We start from the raw sequence: 25,082 nt of genomic DNA on the forward strand, positions 1-25,082 counted from the left end.
GATAGAAAGGCAAATTTAATTCAGGGCAGAGAAGGGAGGGGAAAAATCCAGGCTCAGGGAAGTGCTTCCCGTGAGGTTTTAGTGGGGAAGAGGGAATCCGAGCCTGGCCAGTTTTTTGGGGGGGGAAGAGGGAATCCGAGCCTGGCCAGTTTTTTGGGGGGGGGAGAAAAAAAACCGGCGTACATCAGAGAACAGCGTGGCTCAGTGGAAAGAGCACGGGCTTGGGAGTCCGAAGTCATGGGTTCGAATCCCGGCTCAGCCACATGTCTGCTGCGTGACCTTGGGCAAGTCATTTAACTTCTCTGAGCCTCAGTCACCTCATCTGTAAAATGGGGATGAAGACTGTGAGCCCCACGTGGGACAAACTGATCACCTTGTAGCCTCCCCAGAGCTTAGAACAGTGCTTTGCACATAGTAAGCGCTTAACAAATACCATTATTATTATTATCATTATTATTATTATTATTATTATCTGTAAAATGCGGATTAAGATGGTGAGCCCCCCGTGGGACAACTTGATCACCTTGTATTCCCCAGCGCATAGAACAGTGCTTTGCACATAGTAAGCGCTTAACAAATGCCATGATTATTATCATCAGATTTATGCTAGGTCGTGATGATGCCGATTATCACTGTTTTCATCTCCCTGCCTCCTGTCTCTCCCCACTCCAAATGTGTACTTCCCGCTGCTGCCCGGGTCGTTTTTCTGCCAAAAACGCTCAGGACGTGTCACCCTCCCCTCCTCAGAAAACTCCAGCGGCTGCCCATCCGCCTCCGCGGCCAACAAAAACTCCTCACCGTCGGCTTTAAAGCCGCCTGATCACCTTGTAACCTCCCCAGCACTTGGAACAGTGCTTTGCACATAGTAAACGCTTAACAAATGCCATCATTATTATTATTATTATTATTATTATTATCATTATTATTCTCTGGGCCTCAGTGACCTCAGCTGTAAAATGGGGATGTAGACTGTGAGCCCCCCGTGGGACAACCTGATCATCTTGTAACCTCCTCAGCGCTTGGAATGGTGCTTTGCACATAGTAAGAGCTTAACAAATGCCATTATTATTATTATTCTCTGGGCCTCAGTGACCTCAGCTGTAAAATGGGGATGAAGACTGGGAGCCCCCCGTGGGACAACCCGATCACCTTGTAACCTCCTCAGCGCTTAGAACGGTGCTTTGCACATAATAAGCGCTTAACAAATGCCAGTATTATTATTATTACTTACGCACTTAGAGCAGCGTGGCTCAGTGGAGAAGAGCACGGGCTTTGGAGTCAGCGGTCATGGGTTCGAATCCCGGCTCCGCCACATGTCTGCTGTGTGACCTTGGGCAAGTCACTTAACTTCTCTGAGCCTCAGTTACCTCATCTGTAAAATGGGGATTAAGACGGTGAGCCCCATGTGGGACAACTTGATCACCTTGTATCCACCCCTTAGAACAGTGCTCTGCACGTAGTAAGCGCTTAACAAATGCCATCATTATTATTATTATTATTATTAGAACAGTGCTTTGCACATCATAAGCGCTTAATAAATGCCATTATTATTATTATTATTATTTTTACAAGTTGGCAGCATATAGAGACGGTCCCTACCCAACAGTGGGCTCACAGTCTAGAAGGGGGAGTACAAGTAAAATAAATAGAGTAAATGCCACAATTATTCTCACCGCGATTGTCATCAGCAGAGCCCCCGGCCCGTGATAGACTGGGAGCCCACTGTCGGGTAGGGCCCGTCTCTAGATGTTGCCAACTTGGACTTCCCAAGCGCTCAGCCCAGTGCTCTGCACACAAGTAAGCGCTCAATAAATACGATTGATTGATAAGCCGTTAACCGATAACCAAACGAACCAGAACCCAGATCCAGATTCCCTTTAAAAAAAGGAAAAAAAAACCAGCGGGAGCAGCCAGCTCTAAAATTAGCCGGAGTCCTTCCGAGGAGGAGGAGGAGGAGGAGGAAGAGGAGAGCCCGGACCCCCTCAGACACCTGCTGACTGGGCTGGAAAACCTAATCTTCCTCCTGGGTGAGCACACAAGCCGTCCTTGTTGACTGGCCGCCCTCCCACCCCCTCCTCAATTCCATCCCCAGAATAGCAGGCCCCCTGTTCGGCCCGGTCAGGTGGTCTTGCCCACCCCTGGGCCTGCCAGGAAAACAGACTCGCCCCCCACCCGCCAGCCAAGCCCTGTTAAATCCACCCCACCCCGGCTAGATCAACCAATCAATCATATTATTTATTTATTTATTCATTCATTCATTCATTTATTTATTTATTCATTTATTCATTTATTTATTTATCTTTTCATTTATTATTTTTTATTTATTTATCATCTAGCTATCATTTTTTGATTATGTATTTATTTATTCATTCATTTATTTATTATTTTTTATTTATTTATCATCTATCATTTTTTGATTATTTATTTATGCATTCATTCATTCATTTATTTATCTTTTCATTTATTATTTTTAATGTATTTATCGCCTATCTATCATTATTTGATTATGTATTTATTTATTCATTCATTCATTCATTTATCTTTTTACTTATTATTTTTTGTGTATTTATCATCTATCTATCATTTTTTGATTATTTATTTATTCATTCATTCATTTATCTTTTTATTTATTATTTTTTATGTATTTATCATCTATCATTTTTGATTATTTATTTATTTATTCATTCATTTATTTATCTTTTTATTTATTATTTTTTATTTATTTATAATCTATCTATCATTTTTTGATTATTTATTCATTCATTCATTCATTCATTCATTCATTTATCTTTTTATTTATTATTTTTTATTTATTTATAATCTATATATCATTTTTTGATTTTTTATTTATTTATTCATTCATTCATTTATCTTTTTATTTATTAGTTTTTTATTTATTTATCATCTATCTATCATTTTTTGATTATTTATTGATTCATTCATTTATTTATCTTTTTATTTATTATTTTTTATTTATCGTCTATCTATCATTTTTTGATTATTTATTTATTTATTCATTCATTCATTTATTTATCTTTTTATTTATTATTTTTTATTTATTTATCTACCTTTTTTATTATTTATTCATTCATTCATTCATTTATCTTTTTATTTGTTATTTTTTATGTATTTATCATCTATCTATCATTTTTTGATTATTTATTCATTCATTCATTCATTCATTTATCTTTTCATTTATTATTTATTTGTCATCTATCCATCATTTTTTGATTATTATTTATTTATTCATTCATTCATTTATTTATCTTTTTATTTATTATTTTTTATTTATTTGTCATCTATCTATCATTTTTTGATTATTTATTTATTTATTCATTCATTTATTTATCTTTTCATTTATTATTTTTATTTATTTATCATCTATATATCATTTTGATTATTTATTTATTTATTTATTCATTCATTCATTTATTTATTTATCTTTTTATTCATTATTTTTTATTTATCATCTATCTATCCTTTTTTGATTATTTGTTTATTTATTTATCTGCCTATCTATTTACTTATGTATGTGTGTTTGTATTTCTTCAGCAATCCTATTTCTTCTCGACTGTGAGCCCACCATTGGGTAGGGACCGTCCCTGTACGTTGCCAACTTGGGCTTTCCCAAGCGCTCAAGTCCAGTGCTCCGCACCCGGTAAGCGCTCAGTAAATACAACTGATTGAGTGAGTGAGTGAGTGAGCGAGCGAGCGCTTACTGGGTGCAGAGCACTGGACTAAGCGCTAGGGAAGCCCAAGTCGGCACCCGGTAAACGCTCAGTAAGTACGACTGATTGAGTGAGTGAGTGAGTGAGTGCTTACTGGGTGCAGAGTACTGTACTAAGCGCTTGGGAAGCCCAAGTTGGCAGCATGTAGAGATGGTCCCTACCCGACAGCGGGCTCACAGTCTAGAAGGTCGCACCCTGCAGCAGCTGTTGCGGCTTTCTCTCCTCCCAGAGAACCCCGGGACACCCATCAGCTTAATAATAATAGTAATAATAATAACGACGGCATTTGGTAAGCGCTTACTATGTGCCAAGCACCGGGCGGGGGGGATACAAGGTGATCAGGTTGTCCTACAGTGGGCTCACAGTCTCCACCCGGTCAGGTGGTCTTCCCCGCCGCTGTCGGGCCGGCGAGGAAAACAGACTCGTCCCCCACCCGCCAGACAAGCCCTGCTAAAATCCACCCCACCCCAGCTAGATCAATCAGTCAATCGTATTTTTTGATTATTTATTTATGTATTTATTTATTTATTTATTTGTGTATGTGTGTATTTATTTATTTATGTGTTTATTTGTGTATGTGTGTATCTATTTATTTATTTATTTATTTGTGTATGTATTTATGTATTTATTTATGTATGTATTTATTTATGTATTTATTTATTTATTTGTGTATGTATGTATTTATGTATTTACTTATGTATGTATTTGTTTATGTATTTATTTATTTATTTGTGTATGTATGTATTCATTTATTTATGTATTTATTTGTGTATGTGTGTATTTATTTATGTATTTATTTATTTATTTGTGTATGTATGTATTCATTTATTTATGTATTTATTTGTGTATGTGTGTATTTGTTTATGTATTTATTTATTTATTTGTGTATGTATGTATTCATTTATTTATGTATTTATTTGTGTATGTGTGTATTTGTTTATGTATTTATTTATTTATTTGTGTATGTATGTATTTATGTATTTATTTATGTATGTATTTATTTGTGTATGTATGTATTCATTCATTTATTTATGTATTTATTTGTGTATGTGTGTATTTATTTATTTATTTATTTGTGTATGTGTGTATTTATGTATTTATTTATTTAGTTAGTTGTGTGTGTATGTATTTATTTATTTATGTATTTATTTGTGTATGTGTGTATTTATTTATCTATGTATTTATTTATTTATGTATGTATTTATGTATTTATTATTTGTGTATGTGTATTTATTTATTTATGTATTTATTCATTTGTGTATGTATGTATTCATGTATGTATTTATGTATTTATTTATTTATTTATTTGTGTCTGTGTGTATTTGTGTATTCATGTATTTATTTATTTATGTATTCATGTATTTATTTATCAATCGTATATCTTCTAGACTGTGAGCCCACCGTTGGGTAGGGGCCGTCCCTGTACGTTGCCAACTTGGACTTCCCAAGCGCCCAGTCCAGTGCTCCGCACCCGGTAAGCGCTCAGTAAATACGATTGATTGATTGAGTGAGTGAGCGAGCACTTACCGGGTGCCGAGCACTGTACTAAGCGCTTGGGAAGTCCAAGTTGGTAACATACAGAGGCGGCAGTCTAGAAGATCGCACTCTGCAGCAGCTGTTGCGGCTTTCCCTCCTCCCAGAGAACCCCGGCACACCCATCAGCTTAATAATAATAGTAATAATAATAACGATGGCAGAGAAGCAGCGTGGCTCGGTGGAAAGAGCCCGGGCTTTGGAGTCAGAGGTCATGGGTTCAAATCCCGGCTCCGCCACTTGTCAGCTGGGTGACTTCTCTGCGCCTCAGTTCCCTCATCTGGAAAATGGGGATGAAGACCGTGAGCCCCCCAGGGGACCACCTGATCACCTTGTAACCTCCCCAGCTCTTCGAACGGTGCTTGGCACATAGTAAGTGCTTATAAAAGCGCTTAGTACAGTGCTCTGCACACAGTAAGCTCTCAATAAATACGATTGATTGATTTGGTAAGCGCTTACTATGTGCCAAGCACCATTCTAAGCACTGGGGGGGATACAGGGAGATCAGGTTGCCCCACGGCAGGCTCACAGTCTCACCATCCCCGTTTTCCAGATGAGGGAACTGAGGCCCCGGAGAAGTGAAGTGAAGTCACCCGGCTGACCTGGGGCGGAGCCGGGATTTGAACCCACGGCTGGGAAAAAGCCGCTTTCCATGTCCAAGCGGCACCTTCCCCCCTCAGCTCCCCCGCTTTCCGTCCTCCTTAGGATCATTCATTCATTCATTCAGTCGTATTTACTGAGCGCTTCCAGTGTGCAGAGCACTGTACTAACCGCAAGTCGGCAACAAATAGAGACGGCCCCTACCCGACAGCAGGCTCACAGTCGAGAAGGGGGAGACAGAGAACACAACCAAACGTATTCACAAAATAAAATAAATAGAATAAAATCTATACTCTCTATATACTAGGTGCAGACGAAGAAAGAAGAAGGCGTGACCCCGGCCCCCAGCCCCAGCATTCCCGCTTTTTACTTTCCCCGAGGGTGTCCCAAGGAGCAGGTGAACATCGACGCCGTCATTTCCAAAGTGGAGCGGGCTTTCTCCCGGTTTCCCAACGAGAGGGCCACCCTGGAAGACATGGGCCAAGTGGCGAAGGTAACCGCCCGGCGCCGTTGGGCGCGTTCCTCCCGCCCCGGGGGGTGAGAAGTCGCTCGCATTCCCGGCCCTCTCCCCCTCTAGGGCCGCGAGCTCGCGGTGGGCAATCAATCAATCAATCAATCGTATTTATTGAGCGCTTACTGTGTGCAGAGCACTGGACTAAGCGCTTGGGAAGTCCAAGTTGGCAACACCTAGAGACGGTCCCTACGCAACAGTGGGCTCACAGTCTAGAAGGAGGAGACAGACAACAAAACCAAACATATTAACAAAATAAAATAAATAGAATAGATATGGACAAGTAAAATAAATAGAGTAATAAATCCATACAAACGTATCAATCGTATTTATTGAGCGCTTACTGTGTGCAGAGCACTGTACTAAGCGCTTGGGAAGTCCAAGTTGGCAACATATAGAGATGGTCCCTACCCAACAGCGGGCTCACAGTCTAGAAGGGGGAGTCAGAGAACAAAACCAAACATACTAACAAAATAAAATAAACAGAATAGGTATGTACAAGTAAAATCAATAAATAGAGTAATAAATCCATACAAACACATCAATCAATCATATTTATTGAGTGCTTACTGTGTGCAGAGCACTGTACTAAGCGCTTGGGAAGTCCAAGTTGGCAACATATAGAGACGGTCCCTACCCAACAGTGGGCTCACAGTCTAGAAGGGGGAGACAGGGAACAAAACCAAACATATTCACAAAATAAAATAAACAGAATAGGTATGTACAAGTAAAATCAATAAATAGAGTAATAAATCCATACAAACATATCAATCAATCATATTTATTGAGCGCTTACTGTGTGCAGAGCACTGTACTAAGCGCTTGGGAAGTCCAAGTTGGCAACACCCAGAGACGGTCCCTACCCAACAGTGGGCTCACAGTCTAGAAGGGGGAGACGGACAACCAAACAAAGCACATTAACAAAATAAAATACATAGGATCAGTCATAGGCTCAATCCCCATTTTCCGAAGGAGGGAACCAAGGCCCAGAGACGCGAAGTGACTGGCTCAAGGTCACACGGCCGACAAGCGGCGGAGCCGGGATTCGGGACTGTCTCTAGATGTTGCCAACTTGTACTTCCCAAGCGCTTAGTACAGTGCTTTGCACACGGTAAGCGCTCAATAAATACGATCGATTGATTGATTAGAACCCAGGTCCTCTGGCGCCCAGGCTGTACCCAGTGGGCCCCACCGGTCTGCAAATCATCCAATCAATCAATCAATCGTATTTATTGAGCGCTTATTGGGTGCGGAGCACTGTACTAAGCGCTTGGGAAGTCCAAGTTGGCAACACATAGAGACGGTCCCTACCCAACAGTGGGCTCACAGTCTAAAAGGGGGAGGCAGAGAACAAAACCGAACATACTAACAAAATAAAATAAATAGAATAGATATGTACAAGGAAAATAAAGAAATAAATAGAGTAGTAATGTGAAGCAGCGGCAAGACATCATGGGGGGACGAGGCTCCCCCCGGGATAAGCGGCCCCCGGAGCACGGGAATCCGGTTTCCAGAGGTCCAGGGTCTCACCCGGGGGTCGCGGGGGGCCGTCCCGAGACCCCGTTCCCACCGCGCTCCGTGCGTTCGTACCTCACAGGCCTGCGATTGTCCCTTCTACTGGAAAGGGCCGCTCTTCTTCGGCGCCGGAGGCGAAAGGACCGGCTACGTGTCCGTCCACAAATTTGTCGCCATGTGGAGAAAGTGAGTACCCTCTCCCCGGGAACGTCCCTTCCCCGTCCACGGGAACGGCCCAGCCGGGAAGCGCGGGCCCGGGCCGGCTCTGGAAACCTCGCCTCAATCAATCAATCAATCGATCATATTTATTGAGCGCTTACTGTGTGCAGAGCACTGTACAAAGTGCTTGGGAAGCACAAGTTGGCAACACCTAGAGACGGTCCCTACCCAACAGCGGGCTCACAGTCTCTATTATATATTTATTACTCTATATATTTATTCCTCTATTTATATATTTATTACTCTATATATTTATTACTCTATTTATATATTTATTACTCTATGTATTTATTACTCTATATATTTCTTGCTATATTTATCTATTACTCTATATATTTATCACTCTATGTATTTAGTACTCTATATATTTATTGCTCTATTTATATATTTATTACTCTTTTCATATATTTATTACTCTATATATTTATTGCTCCATTTATATATTTATTACTCTATATATTTATTGCTCTATTTATCTATTTATTATTCTATTTATATATTTATTGCTCTATTTATATATTTATTGCTCTATTTATATATTTGTTGCTCTATTTATATATTTTTTACTCTATATATTTATTACTCTATTTACATATCTATTACTCTATATATTTATTACTCTATATATTTATTACTCTATATATTTATTACTCTATATATTGCTCTATATATTTATTACTCTGTATATTTGTTAGTCTATATGTTTATTACCCTATTTATATATTTATTACTCTATATATTTATTACTCTCTATATATTTATTACTCTATATATTTATTACTCTATTTATTTTGCTTGTACATATCTATTCTGTTTATTTTATTTATTTTATTTTGTTAGTATGCTTGGTTTTGTTCTCTGTCTCCCCCTTCTAGACTGCAAGCCCACTGTCGGGTAGGGACCGTCTCTATATGTTGCCAACTTGGACTTCCCAAGCGCTTAGTACAGTGCTCTGCACACAGTGAGCGCTCAATAAATACGATTGATTGATTGATTTTAGACTGTGAGCCCACTGTTGGGTAGGGACCGTCTCTATATGTTGCCAACTTGCACTTCCCAAGTGCTTAGTACAGTGCTCTGCACACAGTAAGCGCTCAATAAATACGATTGATTGATTGATTGATTGATTGATAGAAGGGGGAGACAGACAACAAAACAAAACACATTAACAAAATAAAATAAATGGAATAGATATGTACAAGTAAAATAAAACAAAGGGGCCTCGTGGGCGGCCCCTCTCCCATCCTGCCGCGTTCGGGAGCCGAGGCCGGGAGGGGGAACACCGGGAATCCAAAAAGATCAGGAAGCCGGATCGAATCAATCCATCGTATTTATTGAGCGCTTCCTGTGTGCAGAGCACTGTACTAAGCGCTTGGGAAGTCCAAGCTGGCAACATCTAGAGACGGCCCCTACCCAACAGCGGGTTTACAGTCTAGAAGGGGGAGACAGACAACAAAACAGATTAACCAAATAAAAGAAATAGAATAGATAGGTACAAGTCCTGCTGCGGGCGACGGATTTTTCCGGCTGCGCCGTTCAGGAAGGGGCAGGGGTTTCCTTTGCTCCCGTCTTCACGCGGGGGAGATTGTGGATTTGCAACCTCGGCCCCGATTTCGTTTCAGGATCCTTCAGAACTGCCACGACGACGCTGCCAAGTTCGTCCACCTCTTAATGAACCCCGGGTGCAACTATCTGGTGCAGGAAGATTTCATTCCCTTTCTACAAGTAAAGAAAGCTCGGCCGTCCCGGGGAGCTCGATCCGTCTCCGAACCCCGTCTCTCCGTTAGCTCGGCCGATCGAGCGTGGTGGCTAGGGCCCGGCCTGGGATTCAGAAGGTCATGGGTTCTAATCCCGCTGGCTCTGGGTGACCTCGGGGCGGTCATTCTGCTTCTCTGGGCCTCAGTGATCTCATCTGCCAAATAATAATAATAATAATGGCATTTATTACGCGGTTACTATGTGCAAAGCACTGTTCTAAGCGTGGGGAGGATACAAAGTAATCAGGTTGTCCCACGGGGGGGCTCGCAGTCTTAATCCCCATTTTCCAGATGAGGGAACTGAGGCGCAGAGAAGTGAAGTGACTTGGCCAAAGTCACGCAGCCGACAAGCGGCAGAGCCGGGATTTGAACCCATGATCTCTGGCTCCAAAGCCTCTGAGCCGGAGACTGTGAGCCCCACGTGGGACAGAGGCTGCGCCCAACCCCATTTGCTCGTATCCACCCCGGCGCTTAGTACAGTGCCCGGCACACAGTAGGCGCTTATCAAATACCGTGATGATCATATACAGGCAGGGAACACTTCTACCAGCTCTGTTGGTTGGTCAGTCGTACGAATTGAGCGTTCACTGTGTGCAGAGCGCTGGACGAGAGTTCTGACCCCGGCTCTGCCCCTTGTCTGTTCTGTGACCTTGGGCGAGCCCTTTCACTCCCCTGGGCCTCAGTTACTTCATCTGTCAAATGGGGATCGGAGCCGGCGAGCCCCCCGTGGAAAATAACGAAAGCAGCGGTGGGGCTCAGTGGGTAGATCGTGGGCCTGGAGTCAGAGGAACCTGGGTTCTGATCCCGGCGCCGCCCGGTGTCTGTTCTGTGACCTTGGGCGAGTCCTTTCGCTCCTCTGGGCCTCAGTTGCCTCATCTGTAAAATGGGGACGAAGCCGGCGAGCCCCCCATGGAAAATAACGAAAGCAGCGGTGGGGCTCAGTGGGTAGATCGTGGGCCTGGAGTCAGAGGAACCTGGGTTCTGATCCCGGCGCCGCCCGTTGTCTGTTCTGTGACCTTGGGCGAGTCCTTTCGCTCCTCTGGGCCTCAGTTGCCTCATCTGTAAAATGGGGACGAAGCCGGCGAGCCCCTCGTGGAAAATAACGAAAGCAGCGGTGGGGCTCAGTGGGTAGATCGTGGGCCTGGAGTCAGAGGAACCTGGGTTCTGATCCCGGCGCCGCCCGTTGTCTGTTCTGTGACCTTGGGCGAGTCCTTTCGCTCCTCTGGGCCTCAGTTGCCTCATCTGTAAAATGGGGACGAAGCCGGCGAGCCCCTCGTGGAAAATAACGAAAGCAGCGGTGGGGCTCAGTGGGTAGATCGTGGGCCTGGAGTCACAAGAACCTGGGTTCTGATCCCAGCTCCGCCTGGTGTCTGTTCAGTGACCTTGGGCGAGTCCTTTCACTCCTCTGGGCCTCAGTTACCTCATCTGTAAAATGGGGATGGGATCGTGAGCCCCATAGGGGACAGGGACTGTGTCCGACCCAATTGACCCGTATCCACCCCAGCGCTTAGACCAGGGCCCGGTAAGCGCCTCGCAAGTACCATGCGCTTAGTACAGTGCTCTGCACACAGTAAGCGCTCAATAAACGTGATTGCTGATTTCATGTCATTGCCGTTGCGCAGGATGTGGTGAACACTCATCCCGGCTTATCGTTTCTCAAGGAGGTGTCGGAATTCCACTCGCGCTACATCACGACGGTAAGCGCCCTTCCTCGGGGAACGTCTCTGTCTCCTGCCCGGCATTCCCCCTTCCGAACTAACGCCGCCATCCCAGGGAAGGCGAGGGGAGCGAGTCCGTTCCGAAGCCGGTAGCCTCAAATCCATCCTCCTCCCGGCCCGGGAGGGTGAGGGAGCTGCCCACGGGAGTCACCGGGAACGTTTTCCTCTCTCCCCTCCGGGCGATCCGAGATTTTCCCGCCCGGGGAGGCTGGGAAAAGGATGCGCCTCTCCAGTTAGCCCAAGTCCCGTCAGTCTGCCCCTTTTCAGCCCTTCGGGGTCAAAGAACGGGTCCGTTTATTGTCGGATTGAACCCTCCCAAGTGCTTAGTCCAGCGCGCTTCACGCGGTAGGCGCTCAGTAAGTACGAAAGGACGGATTTGAGATTATTATCCGGCAGTCGCCGTTCGATCTTCCGCCCGGCGGAGGTGAGAGGGCTGCGGTTCAATCCGCCGAGGTTCTTTGAACGCGTTTAAAGAACGATTTCTTTTATCTGTCCTTTATTTCTGTTCATGTCTGTCTCTCTCTCTGGATTGTGAATTCGCGGTGGGCAGGGAATGTGTCTGTTCGGTCGTTCTGTTGTGCTCTTCCAAGCGCTTAGGACACACAGTAAGCGCTCAATAAATACGATTGATTGATCAGGACAGGGCTCGCTGGTGGATAACAGCCCAAGCCTGGGATTCAGAGGGTCATATGTTATTCTTATTATTAGTATTCATTCATTCAGTCGTATTTATTGAGCGCTTACTGTGTGCAAAGCACTGTACTAAGCGCTCGGGAAGTCCAAATCAGCAGCACACAGAGACGGTCCCGACCCGACAACGGGCTCACAGTCTAGAAGGGGAAGACGGACAACCAAACAAAACACGGAGACATGAGGTACAGACCTCAACCTTTCCCCGGCGGAATCGTCCTCTGAATAAAAACTGTGGTATTTGTAAAGTGCTCTCACTGTGCACCAAACGCTGTGCTGTACGCTGGGGTAGAGATGATGCACTCAGAAGAGAGACAGTCCCAGTCCCCCTTAAGGCTCACAGTCTGAGAGGGGAAATGGGAGAATTTGGTCCCTTGATCCCCATTTTACAGCTGAGAAAGCTGAGGGACTGAGAAGCGACTTACCCCAGATCACACACAGCAGGTAAGCGGCGGAAGCGGGTGGGAACCCCGGCTTCTCGACTCCCGGTCCTGTGCTTAGCCAAAGGTCGCTGGTCCTATCCCTTCCACACCTTCACGAGTAATCCAGCTCTGAGACCCTTCCAGATAACTTCCTCCTGAGCCCTGAATCCCCATGCTTTCAAAAAGCGTATCCCAGGAGAGAGACGGATGGAACTAAGACTTCGTTGCTATGAATTAAGGGAGGATTATCCATGGGAAACTGGGCTGAAAGCCCAAAGAAGATCAGTAGTAGTAGTTTTAGTATTATTATTATATTTTCTCCTCCTCCTCCTCCTCCTCCTCCTCCTCCTCCTCCTCCTCCCCCTCTTCTTCTTCTTCTTCTTCTTCTTCTTCTTCTTCTTCTTCTTCTTCTTCTTCTTCTTCTTCTTCTTCTTCTTCTTCTTCTTCTTCTTCTTCTTCTTCTTCTTCTTCTTCTTCTTCTTCTTCTTCTTCTTCTTCTTCTCCTTCTTCTCCTTCTTCTCCTTCTCCTTCTTCTCCTTCTTCTCCTTCTTCTCCTTCTACTCCTTCTTCTCCTTCTTCTCCTTCTTCTCCTTCTTCTCCTTCTTCTCCTTCTTCTCCTTCTTCTCCTCCTTCTCCTCCTTCTCCTCCTTCTCCTCCTTCTCCTCCTTCTCCTCCTTCTCCTCCTTCTCCTCCTTCTCCTCCTTCTCCTCCTTCTCCTCCTTCTCCTCCTTCTCCTCCTTCTCCTCCTTCTCCTCCTTCTCCTCCTTCTCCTCCTTCTCCTCCTTCTCCTCCTTCTCCTCCTTCTCCTCCTTCTCCTCCTTCTCCTCCTTCTCCTCCTTCTCCTCCTTCTCCTCCTTCTCCTCCTTCTCCTCCTTCTCCTCCTTCTCCTCCTTCTCCTCCTTCTCCTCCTTCTCCTCCTCCTCCTCCTCCTCCTCCTCCTCCTCCTCCTCCTCCTCCTCCTCCTCCTCCTCCTCCTCCTCCTCCTCCTCCTCCTCCTCCTCCTCCTCCTCCTCCTCCTCCTCCTCCTTCTCCTTCTCCTCCTTCTCCTCCTTCTCCTCCTCCTTCTCCTCCTCCTTCTTCTCCTCCTTCTCCTTCTCCTTCTCCTTCTTCTTCTCCTCCTTCTCCTTCTCCTCCTCCTCCTCCTTCTCCTTCTCCTCCTTCTCCTTCTCCTTCTCCTCCTCCTTCTTCTTCTTCTCCTCCTTCTCCTTCTCCTCCTTCTTCTTCTCCTCCTTCTTCTCCTCCTTCTTCTCCTTCTTCTCCTTCCTTCTCCTTCCTTCTTCTTCTTTCTTCTTCCTTCTTCTTCCTTCTTCTTTCTTCTTCCTTCTTCTTCCTTCTTTCTTCTTCTTTCTTCTTCTTCCTTCTCCTCCTCCTCTTCCTCCTCCTCTTCCTCCTCCTCCTTCTCCTCCTTCTCCTCCTCCTTCTCCTCCTTCTCCTCCTCCTTCTCCTCCTTCTCCTCCTTCTCCTCCTTCTCCTTTTCATTAAGCACTTACTATAGGTCGAGCACTGTTCTAAGTGCTGGGGTAGTTACGGGATAATCAGTTTGTCCCACATGGGGCTCTCAGATCGAATCCCCATTTTACAGACGAGATAGCCGAGGCCCGGAGAAGTTAAGTGGCTTGCCACTTGCCTGCTGTGTGACCTCGGGCAAGTCACTTTACTTCTCTGGGCCTCGGCTCCCTCATCTGTAAAATGGGGGTCGAGACTGTGAGTCCCATGTGGAACAGAGACTGTGTCCAGCCTGATGTTGCCCACTGGTACTTCCCAAGCGCTTAGTCCAGTGCTCTGCACACAGTAAGCACTCAATAAAGACGATTGGATGAGTGAATGAATTACTATTCTATTTATTTTATTTTGTTAATTTGTTTTGTTGTCCGTCTCCCCCTTCTAGACTGTGAGCCCACCGTCGCGTAGGGACCGTCTCAATATGTTGCCAACTTGTCCTTCCCAAGAGCTTAGTACAGTGCTCTGCACACAGTAAGCGCTCAATAAAGACGATTGGATGAATGAATGAATTACTGTTCTATTTATTTTATTTTCTTAATTTGTTTTGTAGTCCGTCTCCCCCTTCTAGACTGTGAGCCCGCCGTCGGGTAGGGATCGTCTCTATATGTTGCCAGCTTGTCCTTCCCAAGTGCTTAGTACAGTGCTCTGCACACAGTAAGCGCTCAATAAATATGATTGAATGAATGAATTACTATTCTATTTATTTTATTTTGTTAATTATTTGTTAATTTTGTTAATTGTTAATTGTTAATTATTTTGTTTTGTTGTCCGTCTCCCCCTTCTAGACTGAGAGCCCGCCGGCGGGTAGGGACCGTCTCTATATGTTGCCAACTTGTACTTCCCAAGCACTCAGTACAGTGCTCTGCACATAGTAAGCGCTCAATAAATACGATTGATGATGATGAATAAATACGATTGAATGAATGAATCAGCTCGTACCCACCCCAGCGCTTAAAATAGTGGCCGGCCCATAGTAAGCGCTTGACAGAAATCTCCCCCTCTAGTCCGTAAGTGAATTGTGGGCAGAGGATGTGTCTGTTTATTGTTCTAGTATACGCTCCCAAGCGCTTAGTACAGTGCTCTGCACACAGTAAGCGCTCAATATGAATTTATGTCTATTAGCGTCCGTCTCCCCCTCCCCACCTTTAGACCGTAGGCCTGTTGTGGGCAGGGAACGTGTCTGCTAATCCTGTTGGATTGGAGTCTCCCAAGTGCTTTGCACAGTGCTCTGCACACAGTAAGTGCTCAGTAAATACCACTGAGAAGCAGCATGGCTCAGTGGAAGGAGCCCGGGCTTTGGAGCCAGAGGTCATGGGTTCAAATCCCGGCTCCGCCAACTGTCAGCTGTGGGCCTTTGGGCAAGTCACGTCACTTCTCTGGGCCTCAGTTCCCTCGTCTGGAAAATGGGGATGAAGACTGTGAGCCCCCCATGGGACAACCTGATCACCTGGTAGCCTCCCCAGCGCTTAGAACAGTGCTTTGCACATAGTGAGCGCTTAACAAGTACCATCGTTTTTATTATTGTTGTTATTGAATGAATGAAACACTAGCCACCGCCCGAGCCGGTAACGGCCGGAGAGACCTCCGCTCGACTCTCCCTCAATCAATCAATCAATCAATCGTATTTATTGAGCGCTTACTGTGTGCAGAGCACTGTACTAAGCGCTTGGGAAGTACAAGTTGGCAACATATGGAGTGACACACAACATATTGTGTGACTTTGGGCAAGTTACTCTATTTATATATTTATTTAATTTATTTCTACATATCTATTCTATTTTATTTTGTTAGTATGTTTGGTTTTGTTCTCTGTCTCCCCCTTTTAGACTGTGAGCCCACTGTTGGGTAGGGACCGTCTCTATATGTTGCCAATTTGTACTTCCCAAGTGCTTAGTACAGTGCTCTGCACATAGTAAGCGCTCAATAAATACGATTGATGATGATGATGATGAAGTCACTTAACTTTTCTGTGCCCCAGTGACCTCATCTGTAAAATGGGGATGAAAATTGTGAACCCCCGTGGGACAACCTGATCACCTTGTAACCTCCCCAGCGCTTAGAACAGTGCTTTGCACATAGTAAGCGCTTAACAAATACCAACATTATTATTATATAGAGAAAGTCCCTCTGTCAGTGGGCTCACAGTGTAAAAGGGGACCGGTAGAGGCCGGAAAACCCTCCGGGTGCCATCCCGCGCGGGATGTCGGAGGAGCTCGCTTTGATTTTATTCATCCTTTCGATCGATGGTGTATATTGAGCGCTTCCCGTGCGCGGAGCGCTGCACCGGACGCCCGGGAGGGTCCAGCGGAGGACTCGGCAGATGCTTCCCCGGCCTAATCCGGCCGCCGGCCGAGATCCGGGGTCCCAGGGTCGGTCGCCGCCGGAGAACAGCCAGGCGGGCCGAGAGGAGGAATCCCCTCCCGGGACTTGGGATGGCCTCCGGCTAACGGCCCTCTGCTCGTTACAGGTCATACAGCGGATATTTTACACCATCAACAGGTCGTGGTCTGGGCGGATCACCTGTCCCGAACTCCGGAAAAGTAACTTTCTGCAGGTATGTGCGGGGCTTTTTCTGGCCCACCGGGCTCCTGCCCACGCCCTCCTTCCGACCGGGGACTCCCGCCCCGGTAAGAAGCGGCTGGGCTTGGGATTCACAAAGACCCGGGTTCTAATCCTGGGCTCCGCCGCCTGCCTGCCGTATGGCTTTGAGCGAGTCATTTCACTTTTCTGAGGCCCGACTGAGAGCTCACCTCCTCCAGGAGGCCTTCCCAGAATGAGCCCCCTTCTACCTCCCTCTCCATCCCCCCATCTTACCTCCTTCCCTTCCCCACAGCACCTGTATATATGTATATATGTTTGTACAGTTTTATTACTCCATTTATTTATTTTACTTGTACATATCTATTCTATTTATTTTATTTTGTTAGTATGTTTGGTTTTGTTCTCCGTCTCCCCCTTTTAGACTGTGAGCCCACTGTTGGGTAGGGACCGTCTCTCTATGTTGCCAACTTGGACTTCCCAAGCGCTTAGTACAGTGCTCTGCACACAGTAAGCGCTCAATAAATACGATTGATGATAATGATGATTTCACTTTTCCAAGGCCCTACTGAGAGCTCACCTCCTCCAGGAGGCCTTCCCAGACTGAGCCCCCTCCTTCCTCTCTCCCCCTCTCCATCCCCCACACCTTACCTCCTTCCCTTCCCCACAGCACCTGTATATATGTATCTATGTTTGTACGGATTTATTACTCTATTTATTTCTTTATTTTACTTGTACATATCTGTTCTATTTATTTTATTTTGTTAATATGTTTGGTTTTGTTGTCTGTCTCCCCCTTCTAGACTGTGAGCCCACTGTTGGGTCGGGACCGGCTCTATATGTTGCCAACTTGGACTTCCCAAGCGCTTAGTACAGTGCTCTGCACACAGTAAGCGCTCAATAAATACGATTGATATGTTTGTACAGATTTATTACTCTATTTATTTCTTTATTTTACTTGTACATATCCATTCTATTTATTTTATTTTGTTAATATGTTTTGTTGTCCGTCTCCTCCTTCTAGACTGTGAGCCCGCCGTCGGGTAGGGACCGCCTCTATATGTTGCCAACTTGGACTTCCCAAGCGCTTAGTCCAGTGCTCTGCACACAGTAAGGGCTCAATAAATACGATTGATTGATATGCTTGTACAGATTTATTACCCTATTTATTTATTTTACTTGTCCATATCTATTCTATTTATTTTATTTTGTTAACATGTTTGGTTTTGTCGTCTGTCTCCCCCTTCTAGACTGTGAGCCCGCTGTCGGGTAGGGACCGCCTCTAGATGTTGCCAACTTGGACTTCCCAAGCGCTTAGTCCAGTGCTCCGCACACAGTAAGGGCTCAATAAATGCGATGGATTGATTGATTTTTCCGGGCCTCAGTTCCCTCACCCGTCAAAAGGGAGCCCCACGTGGGACAGGGGCTGTGTCCACTCTGATTATCCCGGCCGTCACCGCTCTCCCCCCCATCTAGAATGGAAGTTTGTTTCGGGCGGGGGGGGGGGGTGGCCGCCAATTCCGTCGGATCGCGCTTTCCCAACCGCTCTGAGCCCAGGAAACGCTCAGGGAATACCGTTGAGCGATGGAGCACCGCCTGCCGCTCCCCTCTAGACCGTAAGTTGGTCGCGGGCGGGTGAGACGTCCGCCCGGGATGTCGGATCGGCCCCTCCCGAGCGCTCACTGCGGGCGCTCTGCACCCAGGAGGCGCTCAGTAAATAGCACTGACGGGTTGACGGGCGAAGCGGCGGCGCGGGAGGCCCCAGGCGGTCAGGACGTGTGCCTTTGCCTCCCCAGAACGTGGCCCTGCTGGAAGAGGAGGCGGACATCAACCAGCTGACGGACTTCTTCTCGTACGAGCACTTCTACGTCATCTACTGCAAGTTCTGGGAGCTGGACACGGACCACGACCTCTACATCGACCCCAAGGATTTAGCCCGACACAACGACCAGGGTTATTACTCCATTTATTTATTTCATTTGTCCATATTCTATTTATCTTATTTGGTTAATATGGTTTGGTGTCCATCTCCCCCTTCTAGACTGTGAGCCCGCCGTTGGGTAGGGGACGGTCTCTCGATGTTGCCAACGTGGACTTCCCAAGCGCTTAGACCATCTCTATATGTTGCCAACTTGGATTTCCTATTCTTTATTTATTTCATTTGTCCATATGTCTTCTATTTATCTTATTTTATTAATATGCTTTGTTTTGGTCCCTGTCTCCCCCTTCTCAACTGTGAGCCTGCTGTTGGGCAGGGACGGTCTCTCTATGTTGCCAACTTGGACTTCCCAAGCACTTAGACCATCTCTATATGTTGCCAACTTGGACTTCCCATTTATTTATTTCATTTGTCCATATTTCTTCTATTTATCTTATTTTATTAATATGCTTTGTTTTGGTCTCTGTCTCCCCCTTCTAGACTGTGAGCCCACCGTTGGGTAGGGGACTGTCTCTCGATGTTGCCAACTTGGACTTCCCAAGCGCTTAGACCATCTCTATATGTTGCCAACTTGGACTTCCCATTATTTATTTATTTCATTTGTCCACATTTCTTCTATTTATCTTATTTTATCAATATGCTTTGTTTTGGTCCCTGTCTCCCCCTTCTCAACTGTGAGCCCGCTGTTGGGCAGGGACGGTCTCTCTATGTTGCCAACTTGGACTTCCCAAGCGCTTAGACCGTCTCTATATGTTGCCAACTTGGACTTCCCATTATTTATTTCATTTGTCCATATTTCTATTTATCTTATTTTATCGATATGCTTTGTTTTGGTCTCTGTCTCCCCCTTCTAGACTGTGAGCCTGCTGTTGGGTAGGGACCGTCTCTCGATGTTGCCAACTTGGACTTCCCAAGCACTTAGACCATCTCTATATGTTGCCAACTTGGACTTCCCATTATTTATTTATTTCATTTGTCCACATTTCTTCTATTTATCTTATTTTATTAATATGCTTTGTTTAGGTCTCTGTCTCCCCCTTGTAGACTGTGTGGTTAATATGTTTTGGTGTCTGTCTCCCCCTTCTCGACTGTGAGCCCGCTGTTGGGCAGGGACCGTCTCTCGATGTTGCCAACTTGGACTTCCCAAGCGCTTAGACCGTCTCTGTATGTTGCCAACTTGGACTTCCCATTATTTATTTATTTCATTTGTCCCTATTCTATTTATCTTATTTTATTTATATGCTTTGTTTTGGTCTATGTCTCCCCCTTCTCGACTGTGAGCCCGCTGTTGGGTAGGGGACTGTCTCTCGATGTTGCCAACTTGGACTTCCCATTATTTATTTATTTCATTTGTCCACATTTCTTCTATTTATCTTATTTTATCAATATGCCTTGTTTTGGTCTCTGTCTCCCCCTTGTAGACTGTGTGGTTAATATGTTTCGGTGTCTGTCTCCCCCTTCTCGACTGTGAGCCCGCTGTTGGGTAGGGGACCGTCTTTCGATGTTGCCAACTTGGACTTCCCAGGCGCTTAGACCGTCTCTATATGTTGCCAACTTGGACTTCCCAAGCGCTTAGCACGCAGTAAGCGCCCAGTAAATACGATTGAATGAAGTGAATGAACGAATGAATGTCATCCCTGGTCGTCTAGTGGTTAGGATTCGGTGCTCTCACCGCCGCGGCCCAGGTTCGATTCCCGGTCAGGGAAAAGATTTTTCCCCCCCATCTTACCTCCTTCCCTTCCCCACAGCACCTATATATATGTTTGTACATATTTATTACTCTATTGATTTATTTATTTTACTTGTACATATCTATTCTATTTATTTTATTTTGTTAGTATGTTTGGTTTTGTTCTCCGTCTCCCCCTTTTAGACTGTGAGCCCACTGCTGGGTAGGGACCGTCTCTATATGTTACCGACTTGTACTTCCCAAGCACTTAGTACAGTGCTGTGCACACAGTAAGCGCTCAATAAATACGATTGATGATGATGATGAATGAAGGCGCTCGCGGGCCCCCAGAGATGCTCGTCGATGGGCTGGACGCGGTCGGACCCCGGCGGGGGGGAAACGGGGCCGCTCACCCTGTCGAACTCGGCTCTCTTGCAGCGATTTCAAGTCGGATGATCGAGCGGATCTTCTCGGGAGCCGTAACCAGGTGAGGGGGGGACGGGGGTCGCCTTGAAAACCCAGCTTTTCCTTAATTTTCCTTTTGGAAGGCCCACCTCCTCCTCCAGGGGACCTTCCCTGACTGCACTTCCCGCTTTTCCCACCCCTTTCCGCGTCGCCCTGACTCGCTCCCGTGGCTCACCGTCCCTCCCAGCCCCACGCCGCTTTAACTCCTTATCCTTACTTCCTTTATTTCTGTTCCTGTCCGTCTCCCGCTCTAGACGGGAAGCTCATGGCGGGCAGGGAACGCGTCCGCTCACTGCGGCGTTGTCCTCTCCCACGCTGCTCCGCACTCAGCAAGCGCTCAGTAAATACGGATCGAATGAATCTCTCTCTCGCTCGGATCTCAAAGAGCCAAGCGGCGTGAGAAGCAGCGGGGCTCAGCGGAAAGAGCCCGGGCTTTGGAGTCCGAGGTCACGGGTTCAAATCCCAGCTCTGATAATTGTCAGCTGTGTGACTTTGGGCAAGTCACTTCACTTCTCTGGGCCTCAGTTCCCCCATCTGGAAAATGGGGATTAAGACTCTGAGCCCCCCGAGGGACAACCTGATCACCTTGTAACCTCCCCTGCGTTCAGAGCAGTGCTTTGCACATAGTAAGCGCTTAATAAACACCATCATTATTGTTATTATTATTATTAAAGGGGCCGCAAAGTACAGAAAGAAGGGAAGATCAGCTACGCCGACTTCGTCTGGTTTCTGCTATCCGAAGAAGACAAGAAAACTCCAACGAGGTATGCGGCCGATCGGGCGGGGGTGATAATAATAATAATGGCATTTATTAAGCACTTACTGTGTGCAAAGCACTGTTCTAAGCGCTGGGGAGGTTACAAAGTGATCAGGTTGTCCCACGGGGGGCTCACAGTAATAATGATGGCATTTATTAAGCGCTTACTATGTGCCAAGCACTGTTCTAAGCGCTGGGGAGGTTACAAAGTGATCAGGTTGTCCCACGGGGGGCTCACAGTCTTCATCCCCATTTTCCAGATGAGGTAACTGAGGCCCAGAGAAGTGAAGTGATTCGCCCGGCTGACAATTGGCGGAGCCGGGATATAATAATAATAATAATGTTGGTGTTTGTTAAGCGCTTACTATGTGCAAAGCACTGTTCTAAGCACTGAGGAGGTTACAAGGTGATCAGGTTGTCCCACGTGGGGCTCACAGTCTTCATCCCCATTTTCCAGATGAGGTAACTGAGGCCCAGAGAAGTGAAGTGATTCGCCCAAAGTCACCCGGCTGACAATTGGCGGAACCGGGATATAATAATAATAATAATAATGTTGGCATTTGTTAAGCGCTTACTATGTGCAAAGCACTGTTCTAAGCGCTGGGGGGGATACAAAGTGATCAGGTTGTCCCACGTGGGGCTCACAGCCTTAATCCCCATTTTCCAGATGAGGGAACTGAGGCTCAGAGAAGTGAAGTAACTTGCCCAAGGTCACCCAGCAGACACGGCATTCGAACCCATGAACTCTGCCCCCAAAGCCCGGGCTCTTTCCACTGAGCCACGCTGCTTGGGGCCTCAGTTTCCTCCTCCGGAAAGTGGGGACGAAGGCCGTGGGCCCCACCCGATTATCTCGTATCTACCCCAGTGCTTGGCACATAATAAGCACTTCACAAAGACCGTAAGAATAATAATTACCATTATTCAGGGAGTGCGTACCGCGTGCATACCGGCATACGAGGGGCCCGCGGCCCGCCGATCTCACGACGGCATTTATCATCATCATCATCATCAATCGTATTTATTGAGCGCTTACTATGCGCAGAGCACTGTACTAAGCGCTCGGGAAGTACAAATTGGCAACATTTAGAAAGCACCTACCGTGTGCCGGGCGCCGTAGTAAGCACCGGTGCGCCCCGTCTCCGTCCCCGTTTTCCGGGCGAGGTAGCCGTGGCACGGGGAAGTGAGCCGACCGGGGATTAGAACCCGCGACCTCACGCCACCCGCGTCTGTACTGTACTGAGCGCCCGGGAGAGCCCCGTGGGGCGGGCGCCGCCAGGCGGGGGGCCGCGGGCGGCCGGTCCGGCGCTCCGGCTGGCGCCCAATAAGTAGCACCGAGTGAGGGCTTGGGGGGGACGGTGGTGGTTTTCAGCATCGAGTACTGGTTCCGCTGCATGGACCTGGACGGAGACGGGGTGCTGTCTATGTACGAGCTGGCCCACTTCTACGAGGAGCAGTGCCAGAAGCTGGACAACCTGGCCATAGAGCCCCTGCCCTTCCAAGACTGCCTCTGTCAGATGCTGGATCTGGTCAAGCCCCAGTGCCCAGGTATTAATATTTATTAATAATATTAATAATAATATTAATAATAATAATAATGATGATAATAATAGATGATGACTGCCTCCGTCAGATGCTGGATCAGGCCAAGCCGCAGTGCCCAGGTGTTAATATTATTAATGATGATGATGATGATGATGAGGCCGCAGTGCCCGGGTATTAATATTAATATTAATAATGATAATAATAATAATAATAAATAATTGATGATGACTGCCTCTGTCAGATGCTGGACCAGGCCAAGCCGCAGTGCCCAGGTGTTAATATTATTAATGATGAGGATGATGAGGCCGCAGTGCCCGGGTATTGATATTAATATTAATAACGATAATAATAATAAGAAGAAATAATTGATGATGACTGCCTCTGTCAGATGCTGGATCAGGCCAAGCCGCAGTGCCCAGGTATTAATATTGTTAATGATGATGGTGGTGATGGTGATGATGATGAGGCCGCAGTGCCCAGGTATTAATATTATTAATAATGATGGTGATGAGGAGGAGGAGGAGGCCGCAGTGCCCAGGTATTAATATTAATAATGATAATGATAATAATAAATAATTGATGATGACTGCCTCTGTCAGATGCTGGATCAGGCCAAGCCGCAGTGCCCAGGTATTAATATTGTTAATGATGATGGTGATGATGGTGATGATGATGAGGCCGCAGTGCCCAGGTATTAATATTATTAATAATGATGGTGATGAGGAGGAGGAGGAGGCCGCAGTGCCCAGGTATTAATATTAATAATGATAATGATAATAATAAATAATTGATGATGACTGCCTCTGTCAGATGCTGGATCAGGCCAAGCCGCAGTGCCCAGGTATTAATATTGTTAATGATGATGGTGATGATGGTGATGATGAGGCCGCAGTGCCCAGGTATTAATATTATTATTATTAATAATAATAATGATAATAATTGATGATGACCGCCCCTGTCAGATGCTGGCTCAGGCCAAGCCGCAGTGCCCAGGTATTAATATTATTAATGACGATGGTGATGATGATGATGAGGCCACAGTGCCCAGGTATTAATGTTATTCATAATGATGGTGATGATGATGATGAGGCCGCAGTGCCCAGGTATTAATAGTAGTAGTAATAATAATAATAATAATAATAATAATAATAGATGACTGCCTCTGTCAGATGCTGGATCAGGCCAAGCTGCAGTGCCCAGGTATTAATATTATTAATGATGATGGTGATGATGATGATGATGGTGAGGCCGCAGTGTCCGGGTATTAATAATAATAATAATAATAATAATAACAACAATAATAATAATAATAATGATGATGATAATTGATGATGACCGCCTCTGTGAGATGCTGGATCAGGTCAAGCCGCAGTGCCCAGGTATTAATATTGTTAATGATGGTGGTGATGATGATGAGGATGAGGCCGCAGTGCCCAGGTATTAATATTAATAATGGTAATAATAATAATAATAATAATAAATAATTGATGATGACTGCCTCTGTCAGATGCTGGATCAGGCCAAGCCGCAGTGCCCAGGTATTAATATTATTAATGATGATGGTGATGATGATGATGGTGAGGCCGCAGTGCCCGGATATTATTATTATTATTATTATTAATAATAATAATAATAATAATAACAACAACAATAATAATAATGATGATAATAATAACAACAATAATAATAATGATGATAATAATTGATGATGACCGCCTCTGTCAGATGCTGGATCAGGTCAAGCCGCAGTGCCCAGGTATTAATATTATTAATGATGATGGTGATGATGGTGATGATGAGGCCGCAGTGCCCAGGTATTAATATTAATAATGGTAATAATAATAATAATAATAATAAATAATTGATGATGACTGCCTCTGTCAGATGCTGGATCAGGTCAAGCCGCAGTGCCCAGGTATTAATATTATTAATGGTGATGGTGATGATGATGATGAGGCCACAGTGCCCAGGTATTA

General features: G+C 45.7%; 1 protein-coding gene and 1 non-coding gene across 6 annotated transcripts in view; both read left to right on the forward strand.

Annotated features, from left to right (window-relative positions):
• The window catches only part of PPP2R3B (protein phosphatase 2 regulatory subunit B''beta), a 63,999-nt gene that overhangs the window by 22,102 nt on the left and 16,815 nt on the right, over nucleotides 1–25,082 (forward strand). For all 5 annotated transcript variants that reach the window (XM_038757059.1, XM_038757060.1, XM_038757061.1 and 2 more), the window contains 9 exons: nucleotides 6,169–6,354; nucleotides 7,970–8,073; nucleotides 9,729–9,831; nucleotides 11,486–11,560; nucleotides 16,664–16,750; nucleotides 18,531–18,687; nucleotides 20,781–20,829; nucleotides 21,482–21,571; nucleotides 22,934–23,109. In XM_038757059.1, coding sequence (XP_038612987.1) covers nucleotides 6,169–6,354; nucleotides 7,970–8,073; nucleotides 9,729–9,831; nucleotides 11,486–11,560; nucleotides 16,664–16,750; nucleotides 18,531–18,687; nucleotides 20,781–20,829; nucleotides 21,482–21,571; nucleotides 22,934–23,109 — 1,027 coding nt within the window. The remainder of the gene's footprint in view (nucleotides 1–6,168; nucleotides 6,355–7,969; nucleotides 8,074–9,728; nucleotides 9,832–11,485; nucleotides 11,561–16,663; nucleotides 16,751–18,530; nucleotides 18,688–20,780; nucleotides 20,830–21,481; nucleotides 21,572–22,933; nucleotides 23,110–25,082) is intronic.
• On the forward strand, nucleotides 20,308–20,379 carry TRNAE-CUC. The gene has a single exon. It is a non-coding gene; the product is annotated as a tRNA-Glu (tRNA).

The sequence above is a fragment of the Tachyglossus aculeatus genome, chromosome 15 (assembly GCF_015852505.1).
Source record: "Tachyglossus aculeatus isolate mTacAcu1 chromosome 15, mTacAcu1.pri, whole genome shotgun sequence".
In the NCBI taxonomy this organism is placed as follows: Eukaryota; Metazoa; Chordata; class Mammalia; order Monotremata; family Tachyglossidae; genus Tachyglossus; species Tachyglossus aculeatus.